Here is a 24,665-nt window from a genome sequence, read left to right as displayed (position 1 = left end):
GTTTTTCCTTTATATATAAAAAAAAAAACCTCTTTGGAGCAAAAGCAAAGGCACAATATTTATTAAATTTTTAAAGACCGGTTGTTCGTGATCTACTTTACAAAAATACATGCTGAAATAATAATACGACGAAAAATAAAATATAGTGCACTGTGGGTTTTATTAAGACAATATTCTGACCTCACTAAGACGGTGCATGAATTTGGAATGACTATCGAGTCGTTTGGTCCATAAAATTTAAAAACTGCCGTTTTCTTGTCAAATTTCATCAGATTTCTTTATATTTATATGAAGCAAAGGAAACAGAAACATGTTCACGGCGAAGAAGATAAAAAGAAACTTGTTTTTAATTAAAAAACAGTCGATGATTCATTCAGTGATCTATTAATAATCTATTCATCGTTGCAGCCCTGGTGTGGTTATTATATACATGCTTTTATACAAGTTACACAAAAGCCCAGAATAAAGAATCATAATAGGTAATAATTAAAAATAGAACTTTCTCTGCGTGGATATTAAATAAATAAACCTCAACCCATGTTCAGTATATATATATATATATATATATATATATATATATATATATATATATATATAGAGTGTATATGTATATATATATAGAGTGTATATGTATATATATATATATATATATAGTTTTAATTCAAATTGCAGTACCTTAGTGTCAAAACAAATACATTCATCCGCTCACATAAATATGGTTTATTTTTGCTTGTTATTAAAAGAACCAAATATCATCAGCTCAGAGATGTTTTCCAGCATTCTGAAACGGATTCAAAATGGTTCTGAAACTTAAGTGCATATGCTTTTAAGACCTTAATATAGATCACAGATCAGAGATCGTAGATCACAGATCACAGGTCGTAGATCGTAGATCATAGATTGTGTCTCTGGGTGACAACAGAAAGAAAGAAGGCTGATTTCCTGACTTCCTTACACTGGTTTGATGGCGGCCAGGATGCTGGGCTTCTCCTCCATGACGCGCAGCAGCAGTCCGTCGATGTATTCCTCCAGCTCCACGATCTTGGCGTCCTTCTTGGACAGATCCGTCTGCTGCTTCACCACCAGAGTGATCAGCTCCTCCTGGGTCAGCTGACTGAAGGGACCGCTCCGACCCGAGTCTGACAGACTCTGACGGGGGGGAAAAGATCGAGGTCAGTGATGGTTTACGGTCATGGTTCTATACACGTTTACATTTCTATACGGTCCACTAACGACGAAAACAGTGTTGACATCAAATTCAAGGACTTTACAGGGACAGAAATCCCTCAAATACAAGGGCTGAATGTGCTAAAAAGCTGCTTCGTCCACTTTTATTTATCTGCACGTGCTTCTCCTTCGGTCTTTGTGATTCGTCTTCGGTGAGACGTAGATCTTAGAATCTGTATTCCTCAGACGTCGTGTCGTCATTCGCTCTCTTTGCTTAACTTTACTCGCGTGTCATTCTGCACGGAATCTCACGTCAACGGCGGACCGAGACACGGTGGAACGGCGTCCACGACAACGTTGGTAGTTACGACTCTGCGTTTGTCCTACGTTGGGCCTTGTTTACAGTACGTACGTCACGTAAACGCAGGCGATTGAACAGTAGGTGGCGTAATAACAAACAAGTCAGACATTTACCTAAAGATCCACAAGCTACGTTCAACGAGCCACATATTGTTTTATTTACAAATTCACACGTAAGGTCCACGATCCAAAAATCCTATATATCACATGTTTAACGTTATGGGCTGCTGATTTCTTCTTAACAGAATGATGTCTTTCAGATTGCTTGAAAAGGCTGTAGGTGGTTAAATGCATCAGTATAAATGAGATTCTTCATTTAAAAGGTGTAAAATGACACAAAAAGAAGTGATATTGAAGCCATCCTTACTGTAAAGTACCCCTGCACACACACACACAGCTGGTAATTGTTGACAGTCCATTTAGATTGAATCTTGTTTTTTTTATATATAAATATATCTTTTAATCATGTTCTTCCTTCTGTTGTGTAACTACATCTATATCTCTAGGCGGATCGAGGAATCTTTAGTGATCTTATCGTCCAGGTTTGCTTCCTGGAGTTATTTCTGTACAATTTCAGCCCAATCTTCTGATGAGATGATGCAGCAGATTGTGTTTTTCTCAGATACTGACCAGTGTGAAATATTCATTTCTCTGAATCGTAAGATTCTGCTTTAAAAACGTGAAACCCAAAGAATAAACGACAATGAAACTGCAGATTTGTTTACATGTTGTTTCAAGTTTGATTTTACTTTAGGGCCAATTCCAATTCCTATCTTAACCCTCAAGCTCAACCCTTCACCTTTAACTGGCCTCAAAACCAAGTGTTATTTTGTCACTTAGAAATGGGACACCCCTTAAATGCAGATACGTCTTCAGACTGTAGGGGGCAGAATAACGCCAAAGCTGCGTCTAGTCTTTACGTTTACGTCAGGAGTATTTATTACGATGATACTCATACAAATACCACAACCACGGACATATTCAGCTGACAGTTACCACACACCACAGCTTATTGAAAAGTAAACCACACCGGCCGACTATTGACAAAAGATCGTAAAATAAAAATAAATGTTACGCAACAATGACGTCACTAATCCATAATATGGGCCTAAACTAAGATAATACAATGGTTTTCATCATTTTTATATCTCTATTAACAAAGAAAACACTTCATTTGTAGCGTGCTCGCTTCGCTGCTTTCGGCGCCATCTATGTTATGGGAAAACACGCAATGCATTCTGGGTAGCCCTTGCTCCCAAGGGTGGTCTCGGAAAATCTCAATATTGAGGGCGATGCAGCCCTTAAACTTGACCCTCAACTTAATTTTTCTGAGAATCGGGGACAGCACTTGCACTAGAGGGATTTATGAGATTGAGGGTTAAGATAGGAATTGGAATTCACCCTATGAATTATTCAGGTCAAACTCATTGAACTTGTTAGTGTGTTTAATGGCGGCCGATTAAACCCTGGAGCTTTAATGAGCACATGTAGCTTTTTAAATACATATGCAGCTGTACCTTAATCTTTCCGGGCGTGTTGTCCCACACTTTAGTGTCTTTCACAGATTGGTTGTTGTTGATGTGCTGACTCTCGAGCGACGTCAGAGGCTTCACGGCATGAGGCCTGCAAAGAAAAGAAGAAAAAGAAATCCAGTATTTTTTTTAAATAATCTTTCCAAATAAAACCACCCGCAATCACACACACACACATCAATTTCACAGAGTACAATTAGGCTGGAAATGAAATGTGAAAATCTGAAGCTGAGGAAATCAATCAGTCACACCCAAAGGATAAACCCCAACACCTCATCCGTCTCCCAACAGCAGCAGCAGATTGACACAGAGAGGATCCACCTGTTGACTCTCACCTGCGTGCAGACAGGACTGAACCACCTCCAGTGCTGTGCTGAGCACTGACAGGCTGAACCTCAGACGGCGACACCCTGGCTTGCAGCGGTGTCTTCCCAGCAGACGGACCTAACTCTGCCGGCTCCTCCAGGATTATCTGGAGGGGCTCGGAGTGACTTTCAGCTCCAAACGGAGACTCTGCTCTGTAAACGTAACTCTGGGTCATGACATCAGCTTGAGGCTGAAGTGCGACGACCTCTTTGGCGACGGCAGAGCTCTGATTAGCCGTTTCTTCTTTGTGTGCTGGCTCCTGTTGACCTTTACTCTCCGTGTTAGCTTTCGATGCCAGGGCCTGTTTTTGTCTCTGCGAGTTGCTCCTTTGAAAAACATGAAAACTAATCGGCTTCGAGTCTTCGCCCGTCCTGTTCTCGCCACCAGCGAACGGCTCCGCTGGCTTATCCTGGCCGAAGATCTCATCCAGGTCTCCTGCCGTCATTCCCCGACTCTCTGGTTTCGGCTCTTTTTCTCTGTTTCCGGTAAAAAGGTCATCGTCTTGTCTGCTCTGCTGTGTCCTGTGTCCTGTGTTGAAGTACGGGTCAAACACAGATAAGTCGTCCTTTGCCTGCTCCGCAGATTTGTCCGCGCGTCTCGTACTTTCAGTCCGACTGCTCGTGTATCTGTCTGGCGTCACCGCGGCGTCGTCTTTGTCCTTCTTCTGTCTGGGTTTGGCTGTGGGTGCGTCCTGGTTTGTAGACGCCTGCTCTTTCCTTTCGTTCTCAGGTAGACTCGCATTTCTTTGGCTGATCGTTCTGGACGCCGCATGCGTCGCGACGGGTAAAGCGTGCGCGGCCCGTCTCTCTGCATCCCTGGACGTCCCCGAGAGACTCTCCCTGCCGGAGTTGTCGGCGTACGAAGACTCTCGGACCACAGATGGATGAGCAGAGACGTCCGGTAACTGTGAACGTAGAGATGAGAATGGCTTCGGCGGAGCCGGGGCCGACACCTTTTTGGACGACACGGGTTTGGTCTCCTGAATGTGCGATTGATAATGCCTCGTGACGGGACCATCTACAGAGGACCTGGGACTCCGGTCGTGCTGCTGCTGCGGGGCGTCCACGCTCATCTCTGGACCCAGGAGTATCGGCGGAGTGTCCCTGTGCTTCTGATTCACCTCTGCGATGATATGATCCCATCGCGTTTCCCCATGTACTCCGTGCCTCTTTTGCGGGAAGAGGGTTTCGTAATCAGGAAGAGGCAGAGACTTCCGGCGTGGCCTGTCCTCTTCCGCATTGGCGCTCATGGGGTCGCTGTGGCTCCCCGGCGCTGGATAGACGGGCGGCAGAAGGGCCGATCTCCTCCTGTCCGACATGCCGTCTGGAGATTCTGGAGATTCCAAACTCTCCGCGCTCCCAAAAGGAGAATTAGACCGACTTTGGCTTAAGTTCGGTGGAGCCGAGGTCGAGTGGAGGTCGGAGAACTCGGCAAGGGAATCGGAGGAGACGCTAGAGAGGGTGAGGTCAGGAGCGGCTGGGGACGCACACGGCGGACTGAGGGTTTGGATGGCAGAGGGTTCAGACACCAGAGACTGAGTCAATCTGCCAAGGAGTGAAAACACAGGCCTACAGGTCAGTGGGACCATCACATGATCCACCAGTTTACACACAGCCCGTCACCATTTTAACTTGCACCTCCGGTCAACATAACCTACCAATTTCTGTTTACGTCACAGCTTCGCGTCAACACTCAACGCTCGTGAGTATAAATCTGTCAACTGTGACAAGAAAAGTTATTGTATCTCAATTACGTCGCATCCATACTGCTTTAGCGTACTCCAGGTATTCACGTCTAGGTTTCTATTTTTAGCTGCGACTCACGTCGACATTCTTTGGTTGTGTAGTACCCTGCCTAAAGACTATCACGTGACTTTAAAAGCTATAAAAGTTCACTTTAAAATCACACCAAATCAACACTAACTGCATTAGTTGCTGTGTAACAGTCACAATAACCATCTAACAAACAAACTTCCTGGAGAACAAAGACCGCTCTTAAAAATATGTAGCGTTAGCAAAACAAAAGCCTCTTACCATTATGACTTCAAAAAAAATACTTAAAATATACAATAATCCACTCCGATCCAGGTCCACGTGCAACTTTCAAAATACAAGAATTTAGGGACAAAGTCCGATCCCACAGACAATGACCAGAGGAAAGTCACACTTAGGCTGCGTCACTCCTTATGAGCAGTCCACCACAACCTGCTCCACCACATCTTCACCAACAAGCCACACCCGCGTGTCTCTCTCGTGTATGTGTGTATGTGTGTGTGTGTGTGTGTGTGTGTGTGTGTGTGTGTGTGCAGACACCAAAAACCGGTCAAACGCGTCTGTCAACGACTGCATGCGTGGAATTCACAGCTTTAGCAAACTCACAGTCACAGGTTTAAGGGAAACATGGGCAGAAAGAACAGGGCGGAGAATTGAGGAATTTCAGTGCGAGTTTCAGTGCGGGACGAAACTGTAGAGACGGATTTTAGATTTCCTCTCACTGAAATTTAAAAAAAGTCTGTTTGCCTTTTTTTTGCAGAACTAGAGCTCTTTGTATTTGTTAATTAAAACATAGAATGTGAAGGAAAGAGCAGGAACAGTTGAAGGTCTGTTGATTTAATTCCTGTCATGCAAGTCTAAGACTCGTGTGACTACAGACAAACAATAGACACAACAGTTGAAAGACATGAGGCAGGCTTTTAGCTAGGATTTTTTTGGGTCCCCCCCCAAAAATAAATAAATAAATAAATAAACAAACAAATAAATTGCGGAGCTTTTGAAAATTTGAGGTAAAAATGGGGCATTTTGAGGCTTTTTGAAGGATCATTATAGTGACTCATGAAGTAAGAGCAAGTAAATCAAAAAACTGAAAAACATAAATTAATTATTGTGCCAATTTTGTAACATTTATTTATTTTCGTTTGTTTTTTTTAATATAATTTTGTTGTTATGGCTGGGACTGTGTGTACTGACATCACTTAAGTGAAGGCATTGCAAATATAGAGGGTGCCCCTCATCTGGTGCGGGCCTTTTTTTTCTGCGCACCGCCCCTGCTGACTCTGCTCTTCACTCTCCTGCATTGTGCGCCGTTGTGCGCGGATCATTCGCATCCAACGCAGAATGGATGGATGGATTTCTCTATGCGCAGTTTTATCCACACATCCATATAATATGACATACACATAATGATCTTTATGACGAGGATCGAGTGCAGTCGTGATGAAATACAGCGGATCCAAGTAGATCTTTTTCACGACGTGGTCTCATTCTTTCTTTAGCGCTGAAATTAAGGGAATAACAGATGCATCGGATGAGCTGATCGCTTTACAGCTCAAAGGGCTAGAGGGAGAGAAGAGAGTCCTCTTGCGGGGACTCCACGCTGCGCTGCAGCCAAGTTTCGCTGTTACGCAAAGAGACTCCAGCATTTAATGGGTGTCGTTCCACCGTGTACTCGCATCGTGTGGTATACGCACGGGTATAGACAGGCGCGTGCTGGCCGTAGTTTTTGCGACCAGCACGCGCCTGTCTATACCTCATCACAACATCGTTTCGGTGGTTACCGGGGGAAAAATAGGGCGTCTTTAAGGCCCCAGGACGCCCAGACGCCCTGCTGGCTAAAAGCCTGACATGAGGACATAATTACATCACATTTGAACACATGATGCAAACAAACAAGAGTAAAAAAAAGGCCTACCTGGGTTTGACTGCAGACACTTTGGCCGTGCGGTTGAGGAAGACCATGGCAGACGGGGTCTGTGGAGCACCCCCGGGTTTCTGATGATCAGCCGGGTTTTCGTTCTTGCCGACCGTCGCATTGGAGCTGAGGGCGATCTCGTCGAATGGGTTGGAGGAGCGGGGCGAGGCGGGCTGCTCCGGATTCTTGGAGTCGAGGCCGAGAGGAATGTCCTCAAAGGGGTTGGTGAAGAAAGGGGAGCTCTGGTCTTCAGCGACAGGGGCAGCAGCAGCAGCAGCAGGTGGAGGCGACTCCTGAACCTCCTCTTTTTTCTCCTCCTTCTTCCTGAGCATCCCAAACAGACTGGACAGCCTGTCGCTCACGGAGGCCTCCTCCTGCTGTTTCCTCTCCTCTGCTTTGCGCTGCTCCTCCTCAAGCCGTCGACTCTCTTGCCGCCGTCTCTCCTCTTCCTCCTCCTCCTGTTTCTTCCTCCTCGCTTCATCCTCCAGGAATCTCCTCTTCCTGTCGCGCTCCTCTTGTTGTTTGAGCTCCTCTTCCTCCTGCAGCCTCTTCAGCTCGACCCGGTGTTTCTCCTCTTCCTCCAGCCTCCTCGCCTCCGCCTGCCTTCTCTGCTCCTCCTCTTGATGGTGCTGTTGCTCCATGTAGACTCTGTTTGAGTCTTGCCGGAGGGTGGGGTCAGGTACGCTGATGTAGATGTCAGAGGAGTGTTTGTGGAGATCCTCCGCGGAGCCCTGGCCTGAGCTGTTCAGGCTGAGCGTGGATCCGCTCTTGGGCTCGTTCTCCTCGGCGTAGACGTGGCTGCCGTTGATGCACAGGCTGTTCTGGTCGTTGTTGCTCTGTTTGGAGCGACCCAGCAAGGAGAAAGGACCCTGGGACACCCTGCTGTCGGAGCTGCCGGTCCGCTTGTGTCCCAGGAATTTGAATTTTTTCTTTACTGTGGGAACAGAACACAGAGAGGAGCGTGATGCGATGAGGTCACTGTTGACATTCAAAACCATTATTTACGTCACCTGCGCTGTGCAGCACAGGGAAGTCAGAACTGTGTCAAGTGTAAACAAAGGCCCTGTTGAGACCGGGTATTAACATCCAAGTATGACAGTACACACCTGGCATTGAAATGCACCACAGAGGGGAAAACTGTGACCACAGGATCAGATATGTCCGATGTCCTGCATTCAAATATGCACAGATGGCGTGTTTGTGTTCACAAGAACAGAATTTGCAGTAGGAGGGAAAATCGTACGGTTAAATATAGTCTAAAGTCATAAAAGACAACTTTACGGCCTTTAAGGGAAGTTTTTGTCAGCAGAAAAACTAGCATGAGAGAATAGTTTGCATTTACAAGTTATTGTATGTAAGTAGACCTCCACACTCTATGGGAGCTTTCATACCACTTGCGGTACTAGTTATTATCAGCGCCGTCCCAGCACACATTACTTCCTGTTTAGTGCGGTCCACTTCCTGTTGGGGGTTACAATTTAGGACCAATTTCTTATTCAAGGTCCTTGAGGTCCCAAAGAAATGACACTCACTTGACCACATCTCAGAAAATAATGATGATAGAGACATAAAACTGATACTAAATGATGCCTCCATAAACATGTTCATGTTTATATTCAACTTCAATTGATAATATAGGAATAAATTCATTATTTTTTATGTTATTGAAGAAAAACAGCCCAGATTTAAGGCCGCCGCAAGCACTTAATTTCAGAGGCTCGGTGGACCCAGTAGATACTCTTCAATCAAGCTAATATTCCACAGATTTTACTTTTATTTGATATTGTCACATTTTAAAATTGGATACAAGCTGAATTTCTGACATTGGGCCAAATGATGCACCCTACTGTGCATGACAAGATCACTGAGGATAATCTGATTCATATCATTCTTGATGTGGAAGATGTGATTTATATTGATAAAATCCTTAAATCTCTCTTTAAATAAATGCCACAAATCTAATCTTAGGTCTTAAGAGATACGACCGCATTAGCTAAGCAGCTGCTTTGGTGTCGAGATTGTTCGACAATTTTGTTCGTTTCTGTCCTTTATTGCAAGTTTTCTTCAGATGAGCAAAGAGGGCATGGATTAAGGGCAAGGTGCGTTCACAGCACCATCTGCTGGACAACCTGGTAATGCATTCAAACTTCCTGGACTGTGGAGTGGGACTGTGGGGTCATCATCACATAAAATGTAAACCACATGTAACCACTTTGGGATAAATATGTGAAAATCTCACATGGAAACATAAACATCTCTATATATATAAACATTAAACTGAATTGGGACGTTGTGAGTTGCACCTCACCTTCAGGAGAGTCCACGTTGAGGCCTGACGAGCGGCTGCCGCTGAGAGACGAGTTCTTTTCAGGCAGAGTTCCCAGCGTGGACATGGACTGCGACGTGTTGCGCTGCAGGTTGGATTTGGGCACAAAGAGCTTTTTAAACTTGGATTTCTTTTTAGTTCCGGGCGACTGGCTGAGTGACTGCGTGTCGGGCTCGCCCTCGCTGTCGGTCAGGACCTGGCTCACTGACGGAACGATAGCCGACGCGGAGTCGGAGAAGCTATCCTTTTTCTTCCCACGGACTTTGTCCTTGAGCTTGGAAATGCGAGAGCGCGGCTTATCCTGCATGGAGAGGTCGAACATGCTCGCCGACATGTTGTTTCTCATGAACTGTACGTCGAGCAGCACCTCCCCTCGCGCCTTGTCCTCTTTTCCAGACTTGTCCACCAGCTTGAACCAACTGCAAGGAACAGGGAAAAAATAATAATAAATCAGATTTTCTTTTTTAATATTACAGAAATCTTCTGTGGAACCAATAACAGACTGATAATCATTTTGAAAACACAAAAGACTTCGACCCTGAGCACAGTGCGTTACACTGCAACATGCAGTGTGAGGTGAAAACTAGAGCTGAAACGATTAATCGATGAATCGATTTCTAAATTAATCGGCAACTATTTTGATAAATGATAATCGGTTTGAAGCTTTTTTCATGATTAAAACAAGATTTCAAAGAAGATAACAAAGAAATCATTCAAACTGAATAATTTTGGTTTGTGGACAAAACAAGACATTCAAGAACATCGTCATTTCCAGGTTTGACGAACACTGATTAACGGTTTTTAACATTTTATGACATTTTATGGACCAACCTATTCAACGATTAATCGATTACGAAAATAATCATTAGTTGCAGCTCTAGTGAAAATCAATGCAACATACAAAGGTGCAAAAATCTTTTAAAGATTGAAACTCATCAAGGAAAAAACTTGAGCAGTTTGAAAGAGAATTAGTTTTAATTCACTTGTCAGCCATTGTTTTCTAGATCCCAAATGTGACCGACTCACATTCCCTCTAATTAAAGACTCACATTGCATATTTTTCTGTATTTCTTATCACTGGAGCTGCAACTAACGATTCATTTCGTAATCTGTTAATGGTTTGGTCTATAAAATGTCAGAAAATGTAAAAAAAAAAAAAACGTGGATCGGTGTTTGTCAAACCTGTTCTCGAATGTCTTTGTTTTGTCCACAAGCAAAAATGATTAAGTTTGAATGATTTCTTTGTTATGTGGAGCAAACGTATGTAGGGTTAGTGTGTTAGTGTTCAGACCCTGAGAACCTGAACATTGACCCATGATGAATCCTTTCAGGCGTTGGACGTGCTGTGAGACAGCCTTGAAAAAAAAATAACTCAAACAGATTATCCGCTGCACTGCTGGGCGTAGAATTGGACAGTTGCTGTGGTTTTACGGTGGATTAACAGCACGCAGCACCCCCTGCAGGTGGCTGCTTACAACAGTGGAAATCTACTGTAGTTGCAGAATCAGTCTTCCTTTTTTTTTTGCACAACTCCATCCGTCCAACAACATGAAAGGAAACGGGTTGTGACAAAACACGCCACCGCAGCAGCACGTCGCCCACTCACCACTGCTGCATTGAGAAAGAGTCACAGCCCCATGTTAAGACACTGTTGTGATCAATTCTGTCTGAACGTGTCAGTGTACGAGGTGAGATCAGCTGTGGATGTGGTGATGATGGTGGTGGTGGCTTGTCATCTTCTGCTGTGGCCTTGTGTTTCCAACCACAGTGTTTTATTGTTGTGGTTAATGCGACAGCTCTATGGTAAGCCTCCGAAAAAGAGAAGAAACATATAGCATAGTTTCTGATGTTCCCCACAACACTGACAATGCAGAAGAACCTTATACACAAGAAGTAGATTGGTGATCATGGAGACATTAGTGTTGTTCAATAACTGGCTGCTGTAGTTATACACATATTTGTATTATTAGTTTGTCATTTGACAGTTACATTTTATCTGGGCTAGGGCTGGGCGATATGGCCTAAAAATAAAATCCCAGATTTATTTAATAAAATAATGGATTTTCAATTTAAATCGATTTGTTTTTTTAACCACTTCTTCCCTGACCCTCTTTTTGGAGTCCCTGCTCGAAAATGAAATGCCCAAACTAAATAGAGTAAATCTCTGCAGTTACAAGCTCTATGTGGATTATCTTGGTATCAAAATAAAGATAACACTTGTGAGATTCCACCAGAGGTGTAAGTTTCACTGCAGATGCCACTGAGTCAGAGTAAATGCATATGGAACACAGCATAAATGAAGGATTTTTTTCTCTCGCCTAAAAAAATATTGCATTTTAAAGCAAAATATCACCTTTAAAATATGCAGTAGGAGCTTAAAAACACATGGAGGCGATGTAACAACATGTGGACATGAGCTGTGCAAAGTCTGACGCTGGTGAAATGAAGCAGAGTGAAATTACAGAGGTTTTAGTAAAGAGACGTCTAGGCGTTCTCTCTTTTGGCACAGTTTGGCACCATCTGTGCCATTTGAGAATTCTTCGTCCGGTACAAAAAACTAAAAATCAATATATCGTCCAGGCCTAATCTGGGCATGCATGATATTATTGGCACAATTTTGGCATATTGGCTTTAAAATGTATTAGTGAGTCTTGGCAAACATGCACATTTCCACTCATATGACTAAGTACTAAAACGGTTTATTTATTCTGCTCAATCAAGAAATGTATATCTACATCTGCTGCTACATGAATATGAAAAATTAATGTTAACTTCACTACAGAGGAGACTAAATGACCTCTACATATATTACTGCATCAGTATTTGTTATTGGCATAAACATACGGATACATCAGCCTATCAGATATTGGTAAAAAGTCCTAATTATCACATGGAGGAAAAATAAAATGAAAATTGGCTAAATATATGAACATATGGGCCAAAGAAAATCTGTAATCTGTATTTATTGCCCATCAGGTGATTTGTAAAACTTGGCAGAGCACAACTCACTCAGCATTTCCACTACACAGTTCCAGCACGGCTTGGCTTGACCCTACTCATATTTAGAATATAGTAAAAAAAAAATGTTTGTCCAAACAGTCCAAAAAAAGTCAATTTTCCCTACCCCAAAAATGGTTTTATGGTTTCAAAAACCGTACAGTGAAAAAGTTCCATTATACACCCCTACTTTTAAAAAACCCTACCCATCTCTTTAAATTAAGTTTAATGCAAGATGGATATAAAAACAAGTCACTTCCAATAAAAGCCCAATCTAAACTTCCTGGTTCCTCGTGGCTGTGACTTCACATCGTGATCATTATCGTGTCACGTCTCCTTCAAACTGTGACTGATAGCATTAACCAGCAAAACGGCTCGTTCCAGTTCCCGACGCGAGCCGGGTGCCAAACCTCGATGAAGCCCTGAAAATGATGGTTGGTTTATTCCAACCCTCCAGTCTCCAAACCAACGTCCTCTCTGTTGTAACAGAACCAGCACTTAATGTCTGCAAAGGGAAAGGTAGCAGTGTTCTGGAGAGCTCCGTCTAAAGCCATGCCAAAACAACCCATTAGTTCTATTACACACAGATGCTTTCAACTTTCATAATTAAACCTTTGCTATTATTAGATGTACGAATGCTGTAAGCAAAGGGTGCCCATTATAGCAAGCATTTGCCCCTTTGAAGTCTTTTTCGTTCGACCGCAGTGGCCTCCGACTTGTTTCACTTCATTTATAATAAAGGTAAATTCCTCTTTGATCATTTTTGAACATGGCGAGGTTTGGGTCCAACTCCGTAGCATTGAAACTGCGCTTTACTGATGATATCTATGCTGAAGTTTAGTAAGAAACATGGTATGACATTAACCAGTCACAAGTAGTTCACATGGAGTTTACTGCTGTAACCACTGTGCGAAATACAGGGGGGGTCTGGGGGGGTTAGACCCCCCTGATTAACATTCAAGACCCCCTGAAAGCCTCAAATGCACAATTTTAGGGGGGTCTAAACATGTTACAGTGTAATTGGAAAGCATGTTTTTTCCTAAAGATTTTTGTAATTTCAGTTTTACATACAGGGTCTCTGCAGGTTTCAACAAGTCAAATTTAAGACTTTTTGAGACTTTTTTAAGACCATAATGAATACAATTTAAGACCCATTTCAAATCCATACTGGTAAAAAAGTATAAAAGACAAATAGTATAGTATGACGTCATTGTCCAATTTTGGACAACATAGTATAGTCTGACGTTTTTGTAAAATTTTGGACGACAAAAAAAAGTTTTCAAAAATAGAAACATTTCAAAGCGACGCTGAAGTTTATGCATGTTTTTCAAATAAAAGTAACATTAAAAGATTTAAGACCTTTCAAAATTGTATTTAAGACCTTTTACGAGATTTTAGGAGAATTTAAGACATTTTAAGGCCTTAAATTCAAATTATTGGATTTAAGACTTTTTAAGACTTTTTAAGACCCCGCGGATACCCTGTACATATATGATCTACATACATAATACACTTTGCATGCTTTCTTATCCTTTTTAACCAGACAAAATGTCAATTATTGTACGTCTAATTGTGTGTTTTTAATGTTTTAATTATTTGCTTTCCAAATGGCGCTGTGGAAAAAGCCCACATCTGACAAGGAAGATAGCCAATACTGCAGCGTGGCACCTGGGGTGGTGAAACAGTATTGTGCAGATTGTTAATGGGTATTTCGCAGCTCTTATTTTCATGCCATTTAGCAGACCGGCCTTTCTGGGAATAACAGTGAGGAAATAAGGGAGTGAACTAACATTCGTCAAACACTTTCAAACACTGTGCAGAACACTACATGATGTAATGACATTTACACTGAACGCAAGTCAAACAGTCCTCGTCATCGCTCACTCTAGACTGGGCAGGCCAAGGCAAACAATCACTAACCACGTCCAACCACAGGAACAGATCAAGACAACCAGGAAACTCGCGGTTATGCTCGTCTTACAAAGAGCACATTGATGAGAGAAAGTGCAGAATATCACAGATTCACTATCGGTGCATCTACTTTTAACAGAGCTTAAGAAAGGTTGTAAACCAATAAGCAACACAGATCAAACTTCAACCCGATTAATGGTATCTTCCATTTGTTTCTGAGGTCATTGGGTCGTCGTTCCTTACACAGGAACACGGCCTCGCCAAACCCATGATGGATTTACAAGATGGCTGCCAGCAACACTGCTACCGTTAATAGCACTTTTGTCATATTTGTTGGGATACAAGTGCAGAAGGAGGGGGTAGGGTTGTAGGGAAAGTGCTAGGACAGAAGATGCTCTTGGAAGAGCTGGGTTTTTAAGAGCTTCTTGAAGATAAAAAGGGTTAGGGTGAGAAACTGATATTTTCTCTGGAATGTAGCATAATTGGTTAGCGTGAACAACCGGTCTGATTTGTTGCAACCAATTATGTAACGTTTAAATGTTTTTGTACTCTCACAAAAATCCTCCCATTTATCGGAACTTTGGACTGGCACAAGCTAGCTTCGTGCCGTGGCTGGGGTCAATTTAGAGTGCCCACAATGCCAATTGGGATTGGGTTCCTTGCTCAGGGATAATCCCTTCCCTTGACTTGGTGCAGACTTGAACCAGCAAACCTTCCTCTTTCCGCTTCCCCATTTCACAAATTTGACATTATTTTCACCTGAAGAGCACTGCAGTACTGCAGATTGTGCAAAATGCACGGTAAGTAATTTCCATGTCATTTGTTGTGATGGACAATACCAACCCTGTCAAATACATGACCTCCTTAGCAGAGTTAATAATTACAGCAGAGAACACAATTAGGTTGACATTTAAAAACACAATGCCTTTTTTCGCAGTTATTAACGAGTTGACAGGGTGTGCACGGTATTTGTCCTGTTCGATGCACATTTCTGAAAAGTCCTGCTGGACAGGTTTCCTTTGTTAACTGTCAAAGTCACTTCTCTTACATAATGAGTAATGATTAACAGGAGAGGACGTGTTCATTCTGTTTATCCTCCTTTCACTGAACGCCACAAAAGAAACAAAATAACATGGTTTAACCACTGTAAAATGTCAAATAAGTTCCAATAGTTGGTCTTCGTAGCACTAATTGATGCCATGTTCAGGGGCTGCAACCAACAGTTAGTGTCGTTATTAAATTATATCGTAGCGCGACTCAGATATCGAGAATGTTCTCGACTTGTTCGGTCCAAAAAATGTTGACCAAACCTCAAACTTATGATTTTCTGAGAAAAAGAATTTGCGAAAAACAAGTCAAACATCTCTTGAGTTTGGACGCTAACTGAAGGCTACATAGGAGCTCAAAAAATGAGCTGCAGCATGCACTTTCAACAATGAATTGCACTATCCTTTGCACACTTTAAAGTCAGTGTATCCAGGTGAATAAATAGTGCGTAAGGAAGGAAGGAAGTAAAATATTCCAGTGCCAGCTCACCGCCCTTTGTTTTCACTGCTCTGCTCTTTTATTTTTAAAGGCAGCGACGTAGCATCACATGAATGGCAAAACTGTCATAACACACCACGACCTACCAACCACCTGTGTGTACAAAACAAAGACATGAACCTGTCTCTGAGGGACATCATGTGTCGTCTCAACCACAACTGATGAAATATCACCACTTTAAAATTAATCTATCTATCGATTATATCATCCAATCCATGACATCACTTTACTTTGGAGTTTAGACGGTAGTTTGTGGGGGCTGGGGGAGAATCAATACAGTGAAATATTGCAATATTTTTGCATGGCGATATTTTATCGCTTTTGAGAAACCAAGTGTTTAGCATATAATTCAACATAAAAATAATCATGATAATATCGTACCATGATTCAGATATCGTGAGGATATCATGTCGTGACGTCTTAATAATTCAAATAATCATTAGCGGTAGTTCTTGATGTATCATACCATTTAAGATTTGACAAATGATTAAATTGCAACGGAGAGTTTTAAAGAGTTTTAAAACCATTGTGAACGATCCCCCCCAAGAATTGTATTCCTTCTTTTTTCAACTGCATTTTTCTCACAATATTGAAGTGATAAAAGCAATGGGTTTTGCTGGATACTCCACTAAACAAGCATGACATAATATGTCTCTGACGAACCCTTAACATTCATGTATAGGGAACATTAAGATGCTCACTCCTGTGATTTACATGCTAATGCACATAATTTTGGGTAATAGATTGTTTGGTTCCAGCTTTGAAGATGTGAGTATTACTGCTTTACATAATTGTAAAGTGAATGCTGTTGTTTTGGCTTCAAAACTGGTGGGGCATTTCAAGGAAATACCGAATTCGAGTTCTAAAAAAAAAACTTGTCCCAACCACTCCATTTTCGGGTACCAGACTAATGGTACGGTACGGGTGGAGCCAGACCCACAACAGTCCATCAATCAGTCCATTAATCAGTCCATTCCCATACACAGCTTGGCGTTCTTGTTGAAACGGCAACAAACCAAGCAGTAAAAAACAAGACTAGCTGCTTCATTGTTGTCCGTTCGATGTCGTTGTTAGAACAACGTCACGCTACGTATCACGCCGACACGGCCATCGGGCACAGCGGACACCCCGCCTACCAAGTAAAGGTACTGTTCTCAGTTTGAACGCGAGCCTGGCCCAAGGCTTTAACGCAGACCTAGAACAGAAGTTCCAATTAACGCTGTTTTTTTGGTGTGTATCTGCGACATTACCTCGTTTAAGAAGCCCTGAAGGTTCTAAACAAACAGTTCAGCCACTGCTGAGAACGTTGTGTTTTATTGTAATCTCAGGCTCAGCGAGATCTCTGAAAAAACCTGGTCCGGTTACATAAACATCGGTTCTGCTGAACAGCAGATCTTCCTGCTCCGGGCACATCCGGATGCGTACATTGTACCACAGAAGAAGAATAACGTCAGTTGTGGAGGTGTTTCACGAGCGACAGTGTCTTCTGAATCCGGGTCAAAGGTCGTAAAAGGGACTGTGGCGGGGAGTCGTGACAAAGCTATTTTTAAACATTGTTAAAATGTTAAAACAATGTTTTGATAATGAGTAGCAGTGCATCCACCGCTCCAGAAGGGGGATCTGCACTTGTAGCTGGTGTGCTGATTACGTCACTTTCAGGTATTGGCCAATCACAAGACAGTTGGGAAGGCTCTCGTTGGCTGGCCAGTCACAACACAGTTCTGTCTTCTGGGGGTGAGGTTTCAGTCTGAAACACCGCGGCTGACGAGAGCTTCAATAAGGAGAGATTTCTATCGGCTTGTTTCCAGCAACTAGGAGATTTTTGACCATAAAAACAAGTTAATGTATGCAAGTAGACCTCCATATCTAACATATATGTACAATAGGACCACTCTATGGGAGCTTTAACGTTCCAAACAATGCTGTACTGCACCGTACCATGACAGAAACGTGGCTTTAGTGTGTCAGTTCTCTAAGAAAAACATTAAGCTGAAGTTAGCTGAAGCAGTATCCTCAAATGACGACTCCCTTACAGTAAAGTACCACTAATCCGTTAAGTTGACATTTTACTAAACGTATTTATCCAATTTGTCTGAGGATTTATGAAATGCTATCGACGACAGCCTCAGGTTTGACAGCACTAAAACCTCGTCTCACATGAATGCACTCTTTTTGTATTCGAGCCAACTGCAGAGTTCCCTTTCAGCAGTGGGGACAAAAAAAAAAAGGGAAAAACCAATGTCATCAGTGTCACACCCTGTATCACCACAACAGGGAAGCAGAAAAAGTAATCTAACACCAGCGTGCGGCTCACATGCAGCAGCAACAACATCCAATACTCAGCCTGAATATTGAGTTTTAAAAAGGAGACAGAGGATGAAGCCAAGCAGGGAAGCTGGAGGGTTTTTTTCATTCACCAAGACTGAACTTTGCTGTTGTAAAAGTGTCAATAAAACCACTGTGCAAACATTTACGATAAAACCGTGTGAGCTCACGACGGCCAGCCTCACGCTGCCTTCACCAAAGGTCATTGAAGAATCCAAGGGCACAAAGAGACAAGACAGGAGTCATCGTTTTATTTTGATTTTTCTTACATAAGAGGGTGTGTGTGTGTATATTTTAGTTAAATGTTTTATTTTTAGTGCCGTTACACCCATTCTAGGTCCAACAACAATGGTCATCCTGACTCATTTAATGCGGGTGGGTGTGAGACGATGACGTGCTGCAAACTCGCAAATAACCCAGAGGAATGTGCAGCGATGTGAGAAAATGACTTCCAGAGAGGCCTTTAACGTCAAGCTGTCAGGGGCAAACCAGGCTCCGCGGCAGATTATGAAGGAAAAGCTTCAGCCAAACTTTTAGGTGTGGCTCAACAGAGAGAGAGAGAGAGAGAGAGAGAGAGAGAGAGAGAGAGAGAGAGAAAGAAAGAAAGAAAGAAAGAAAGAGAGAGAGGAGCGACAGAAGGAAGTGCTGAGCTTTGCTTTCCCATCAACTGCACAGTTTCTGTTTTTCCTCACCGACACTGATAAGGAGTGAGAGAAGCAGTGACTCAATCGACATTCACACGACGTGACCTATTTAAAGTACACAGTCTGAAGAACTGAAAGGCTATTTCTCATCTGTCGTCCCTGAACATAATATTATGGAACAGCTTCGCCATAAAACAAAGTATAAATCAGGATAACTTAAAGTGATAGTTCGGAATTTTGGACATAAGACCTATTTTCCAACTCAGCCGGTGTGATGGAGACGTCTGGAGACGTTTTCAAGAAATTTCATTCAGTTCTTCTAGTTGCCGAGTTCGCTGGTGCTATGGCTAGCGCAAGTCAATGGTACCTGCTAGCATGGCATTAGAAACACTCATACCGACTCCACAGTGCACCCGAGGCAAATCGATTGTAACGGCAGACTATCGATGTACATATCTGTGTTGATAGAATAATATTTGAAACAAAACTAACGTTGCATCGCATGAATTTTTGAGGGACTACTTTCTCAGCACTATACTTCCGGCAGCGGAATCAGTCCGCCGCTACCGGAAGTATGACGCGCTGCTGCTGCTGAGACATAAATCCTTCAAATTGCAAGGTTGGTTTTATTTCAAACATTCTATCAACACAGATATGTACATCGATAGTCTGCCGTTACAATCGATTTGCCTCGGGTGCACTGTGGAGTCGGTATGAGTGTTTCTAATGCCATGCTAACTTGTATCATTGACTTGTGCTAGCCATAGCACCAGTGAACTCGGCAACTAGAAGAACTGAATGAAATTTCTTGAAAACGTCTACAGACGTCTCCATCACACCGGCTGAGTTGGAAAATAGGTCTTATGTCCAAAATTCCGAACTATCACTTTAAGTAAGAAAACTGAAAATTAAACTTACATTGCCTGCATTAACCCCGGATTAAGCCTGGATTACCTGGGTACAGTCGAAACCTTCATTTTAATTTAAAAGAATGATATATTTCACAACCTCCATATATAAAATGTTTTTGACACTTAGATTTTATCTCTACATTAAAAACAGACACCAACTAACATGAAGCCAAATTAAAAACTGTTTTAATTCATTCAAACTTAAAGACACATGGGCTTAACACCAGTGGAGTTTGTTTAAGCTTTCCTTAAATTAGGTTAAATTGAGCCCAAGTCTGCAATAAAAGAAAAAGCAACAAAAAAGTTATTTTTTAGTAATAAAACAGTTTATGTAAGGACCAGTTTGGGACTTTAAGTCTGTTTAGATTCAAAAACTCATGATAAATTAATTAAAAACATTTTTTTTTTAATGGTCTAACATTAACATTTTTGTGTCATACCTACAGTTTACAGAGGCTGTAACATTTACAATGTCGTCCACATGATGACAGTCAGCTGTCAGATATATGGATGGACTTTAGTTTCCTTCTGCTCTCTCCTTACCCTGGTATCAGGTTTACGACGAACTTAGCAGTCTTTGTGTTCAATCAATCAATTCAGATTAGACACCCGATCACTTTAAGACACTTTAATCCACTGCTGTTAAGCTAATATTGTGATTAAAAAGGCACAACTTCATGATGTGAACTAAGAGCACCAGTGGCTGTTTAAACTTGGAGAGGTTTTGACTGCAGTGTGGTCTACAGGAGTGAGCTCACACACAAATGCAATGGTGCTTCTCTGGTTAGATATTCAACAGGAAACAGGGAGGGAGATAACGTTATCAGTGAGCTGTGCTCAGGGTTTACGAAGAGAGAAATGTGCAACAACAAAGCTAACGCAATCTAACCGACTTGCAAATTGAGACACTTTGGGCCAATTCCAATTCCTATCTTAACCCTCGAGCTCAAACCCTCAATCTTAACTGGCCTCAAAACCAAGTATTGAGGGTTATTTTGTCACTTAGAAATGGGACACCCCTTAAATGCAGATACGTCTTCAGACTGTAGGGGGCAGAATAACGCCAAAGCTGTGTCCAGTCCGTCAGGATTATTTATTACAATCCGTTTGTCAGTCAAGTTATTAGGTTGTCAGTTAGTTATAAGATGATACTCATACAAATACCACAACCACGGACATATTCAGCTGACAGTTACCACACACCACGGCTTATTGAAAAGTAAACCATAGCAAACCATCGCTTGTCCGCACCGGCCGGCTATTGACAAAAGATAGTAAAATAAAAAATAAATGTTACGCAACAATGACGTCAGTAATCCATAATATGGGCCTAAACTAAGATAATACAATGGTTTTCATCAATTTTATATCTCTATTAACAAAGAAAAATACTTCATTTGTAGCGCACTCGTTTCGCTGCTTTCGGCGCCATCTTTGTTATGTGAAAACATGCAATGCATTCTGGGTAGCCCTTGCTCCCAAGGGTGGTCTCGGAAAATCTCAATATTGAGGGCGATACAGCCCTTAAACTTGGCCCTCAACTTAATTTTTCTGAGAATCGGGACAGCACTTGCACTAGAGGGAGCGCATTTTTGAGATTGAGGGTTAAGATCGAGGGTTAAGCGAGGAATTGGAATTCACCCTGGCTTATTCACCTGAACAGTACGATAATGCCGCGCGTCACGTTGGAAAACCAAAAAATGCAGAATCAATTTGTGGCCTTTGTCTTGCGCCTGGCAATCACAAAGAACCCTGTACGCAAACCCTGTCACCTGAGGTCACGAGCGGATAAAAATCAATGGTGACGGAACAAACCAAGACTAAGTAAGAAAGTTAATGTGTTTTATCTCATGTGCACAAGACGTGGAGAAACATCAGTACATCACGACACACTGACGTATGTCATAATGTGTGTATGTGTGTGTGTGTGTGTGTGTGTGTGTGTGTCCACACCAGGAAGAGAGACAGAGTCGATCAAAAGGAGGCATCGTAACACAACATCAGCATGTTTGATGATATCTGAATCAGTATCTGAATCAGTATCAATAACAATCATGATAAAAGTCAGATTATTAAAGACAGATGTTTGTTATGAAGAAACCACAGTGGTTTTAAATTTCCACACGGACAACAAAAAACAACACAACAACCACTTGTTAGACACAGAACGACCACTAAACACGTGAGCTAAGACATTCAACATTAGACGCCCTCTCGGTATCAGTCGGGGCCGATACTGGACAAAATCACTGGATCAGATATCGTCGAGAGAAAAGAGTGAAATCCAATATGAGCCGTGACTTAAATGCTTCAATAAAGCACGGGTAACGTGACGAGATGTCACAGTCACACCACCGTCATGTGACCAGGGCCAACATGGCCCAGATAGCTCTGTGTTCAATGCAACAGCACGAATGTGACAACAACAACAAAGTTGCTTCAAAGAGTGAAATAGATACTACACTGGACACAAATATTGGTATCTGATGCTTTTAAGAACATGTTTACACGTTGCCATGACGACACCAGTGATTTTCCACCTCTGTTAGAAAAGGTTTCTAAATCAAATATTATGTGCATATTCTGCTGCAAATGTCCTGTAAGGAATACGGTCATTTATTTATATATTAAGGACTTCTGAAAGTTAAAGGTTGTGATATCGGCTTCTTTATCGGTCACAAACATTGGTATTGTGCCATCCCTAGTGATAACACGCATTATACCAAATAACTTTTGTTGCATTATTATTGAAGATTTAAATATTGTAAGATATATTCGTGAAATACTGCAGTTAGCATCCATAATGTTGCCCTTTTTTTATTATTTTTTTTATTTTCTCTATCTTTTAACTGAATACCTCTGCTTATAGATTGCTAATACAACCTTTAGTAACCAATATCACAACATTTACACCATTCTTGATAAATACACATATATAAAAAACAAACTTACTGGTTAACAGCGTGCATAAGTTAGCAGGAGGTTTGATATTTGCTGGATATTCAATTTCGAAAGACATTTTCTCAATCAACAAATAGACATTTTCCCATTCTGATTGCTGTAATAGTTGCCAATGGTGGACAGCTACTTACTACAGGTGACGTTTTGTTGATATCAGCCATTATGGCGAAACAGTATGAAATTAAATATTTTAAAAATTCACCAAAAATCAACAAAAATAAATTTTTCCATTCTGATTGCTGTAGTAGTTGCCAATGGTGGACAGCTACTTACTACAGGTGAAGCTTTGTTGACGTTTGCCATTATTGTGAAAGTATGAAATTATAGATTTTAAAAATTCACCAAAAATCAACAATTGTTGAATTATGGTGCATTTTTTAAAATATTTAATTTTTTTAATATTTAATTTCATACAAATATCAACAAAGCTTCACCTGTAGTAAGTAGCTGTCTACCATTGGCAACTACTACAGCAATCAGAATAAGAAAATATCTATTTGTTGATTGAGAAAATGTCTTTCGAAAACAAATATCCAGCAAATATCAAACCTCCTGCTGACTTATGCACGCTGTTAGCCAGTAAGTTTGTTTTCATATATGTATATTTATCAAAAATGGTGTAAATGTTTTGATATTGGTCACTAAAGTTTGTATTAGCCATCTATAAGCAGAGGTATATTATTACTAGGGATTAGAGCTGAAACGATTAATCGATGACTAAATTAATCGCCAACTATTTTGATAATCGATAATCGGTTTGAAGCTTTTTTCATGATTAAAACCAGATTTCTGATTGTTTTAGCTTCTTAAATGTGAATATTTTCTTGGTTTCTTTGCTCCACATAACAAAGAAATGATTAAAACTGAATCATTTTGGTTTGTGGACAAAACAAGACTTCCGAGAACATCATAATTTCCAGCTTTGACACACACCGATGAATGTTTTTTAACATATTCTGACATTTTATGGACCAAACGATTCATCGACTAATGGAGAAAATAATCATCAGATTAATCGATTACAAAAATAATCGCTAGTTGCAGCTCTACTAAGGATGGCACAATACCAATTTTTGTGACCGATAAAGATGCCGATATCACAACATTTAACTTTCATACAGATACAGAAAACTCCTGTGTTTATCAAAAAGTCATTCATATAAAAAATAAATGACCGTATTCCTTACAGGACTCATAATATTTGCTTGTTAACAACATATTTATACAGAAGAAGAATGTAGGTCAGGGCACAACCACCAGCCTAAATGAGTGTAAAACCCGGGGGTGACTTACTCGGTCTTCTTGCGGTCCTTGTGCTCATGGAGCTCCACCAGATTCACCACAACCTGACCCAGGAACTTGTCCAGTCCCACCTGGGCCCGGTGCATCACGATGATGTACAGCGTGCACCGCTCCGCGTTGCCCGGGTGGAAGAGCGGCAGCTGGAAGGACGCCTCCTCCTTCCACACCGGGTCGACACACTTCTCGGCCACGGTGGTGGAGAACTTGTCCTTGGCCACCTGGATGATGGCGTACGAGTCGCTGGTGCCATTCTTGCCCTTGGCGCGCAGGTTCCGAGCCTGGTGCACCGTTACCTGGACACTGGTGGGGAACCACTGCTGGCTCTGCTCGACCAGAGACATGACTAAAAACTAAGTTGACGCTTCGCCAGAAAGTTACTCCGTATAGTTGTGTGGCTAGCTTACAGCCACCGAGTGCTACTGACTTGTTTTCCCGAGCTCCGGCGTCCTCCTGACGGGTTTAGGTTACGGAGCTTGACTTCACTTCAGGAAGCCCAGGTCGATGTCGTCATACTTCTCTGCCCCCCCGTTCACTAACGCCGTGTTTAACGCCTGTAAACACAAGTTAACACTGACTCGCTGCGAGCGCTAAACCTGCGTGACTACACCCAGGAAAACGCCGCTGCTGTGCG

The 24,665-nt window shown here is 41.9% G+C and overlaps 1 protein-coding gene across 1 annotated transcript; it reads right to left on the bottom strand.

The window, feature by feature from the left end:
• Window positions 1–709: 709 nt before the first annotated feature.
• Window positions 710–24,665, bottom strand: rab11fip1a (RAB11 family interacting protein 1 (class I) a). Its single transcript, XM_083904764.1, has 5 exons — window positions 24,026–24,665; window positions 9,421–9,857; window positions 7,113–8,046; window positions 3,045–3,150; window positions 710–1,149 (listed from the first exon to the last, which is right to left on the bottom strand). Exons 1-5 carry the CDS (start codon window positions 24,373–24,375, stop codon window positions 952–954), a joined length of 2,025 nt encoding a protein of 674 aa, XP_083760890.1. The 5' UTR covers window positions 24,376–24,665; the 3' UTR covers window positions 710–951.

Source organism: Microchirus variegatus, assembly GCF_963457635.1.
Source record: "Microchirus variegatus genome assembly, chromosome: 18".
In the NCBI taxonomy this organism is placed as follows: Eukaryota; Metazoa; Chordata; class Actinopteri; order Pleuronectiformes; family Soleidae; genus Microchirus; species Microchirus variegatus.
This window is presented reverse-complemented; position numbering and strand designations above follow the sequence as displayed.

Excerpts from the sequence above, each read along its gene's own strand:
- rab11fip1a (XM_083904764.1), bottom strand. The coding sequence starts at position 24,375 with ATGTCTCTGGTCGAGCAGAGCCAGCAGTGGTTCCCCACCAGTGTCCAG. Across the intron at positions 3,151-7,112 it reads GTGTCTGCAGTCAAACCCAG|GCCTCATGCCGTGAAGCCTC; the intron begins GTAGGCCTTTTT and ends TTTTCTTTGCAG. Across the intron at positions 1,150-3,044 it reads ACACGCCCGGAAAGATTAAG|AGTCTGTCAGACTCGGGTCG; the intron begins GTACAGCTGCAT and ends CCCCCCCGTCAG.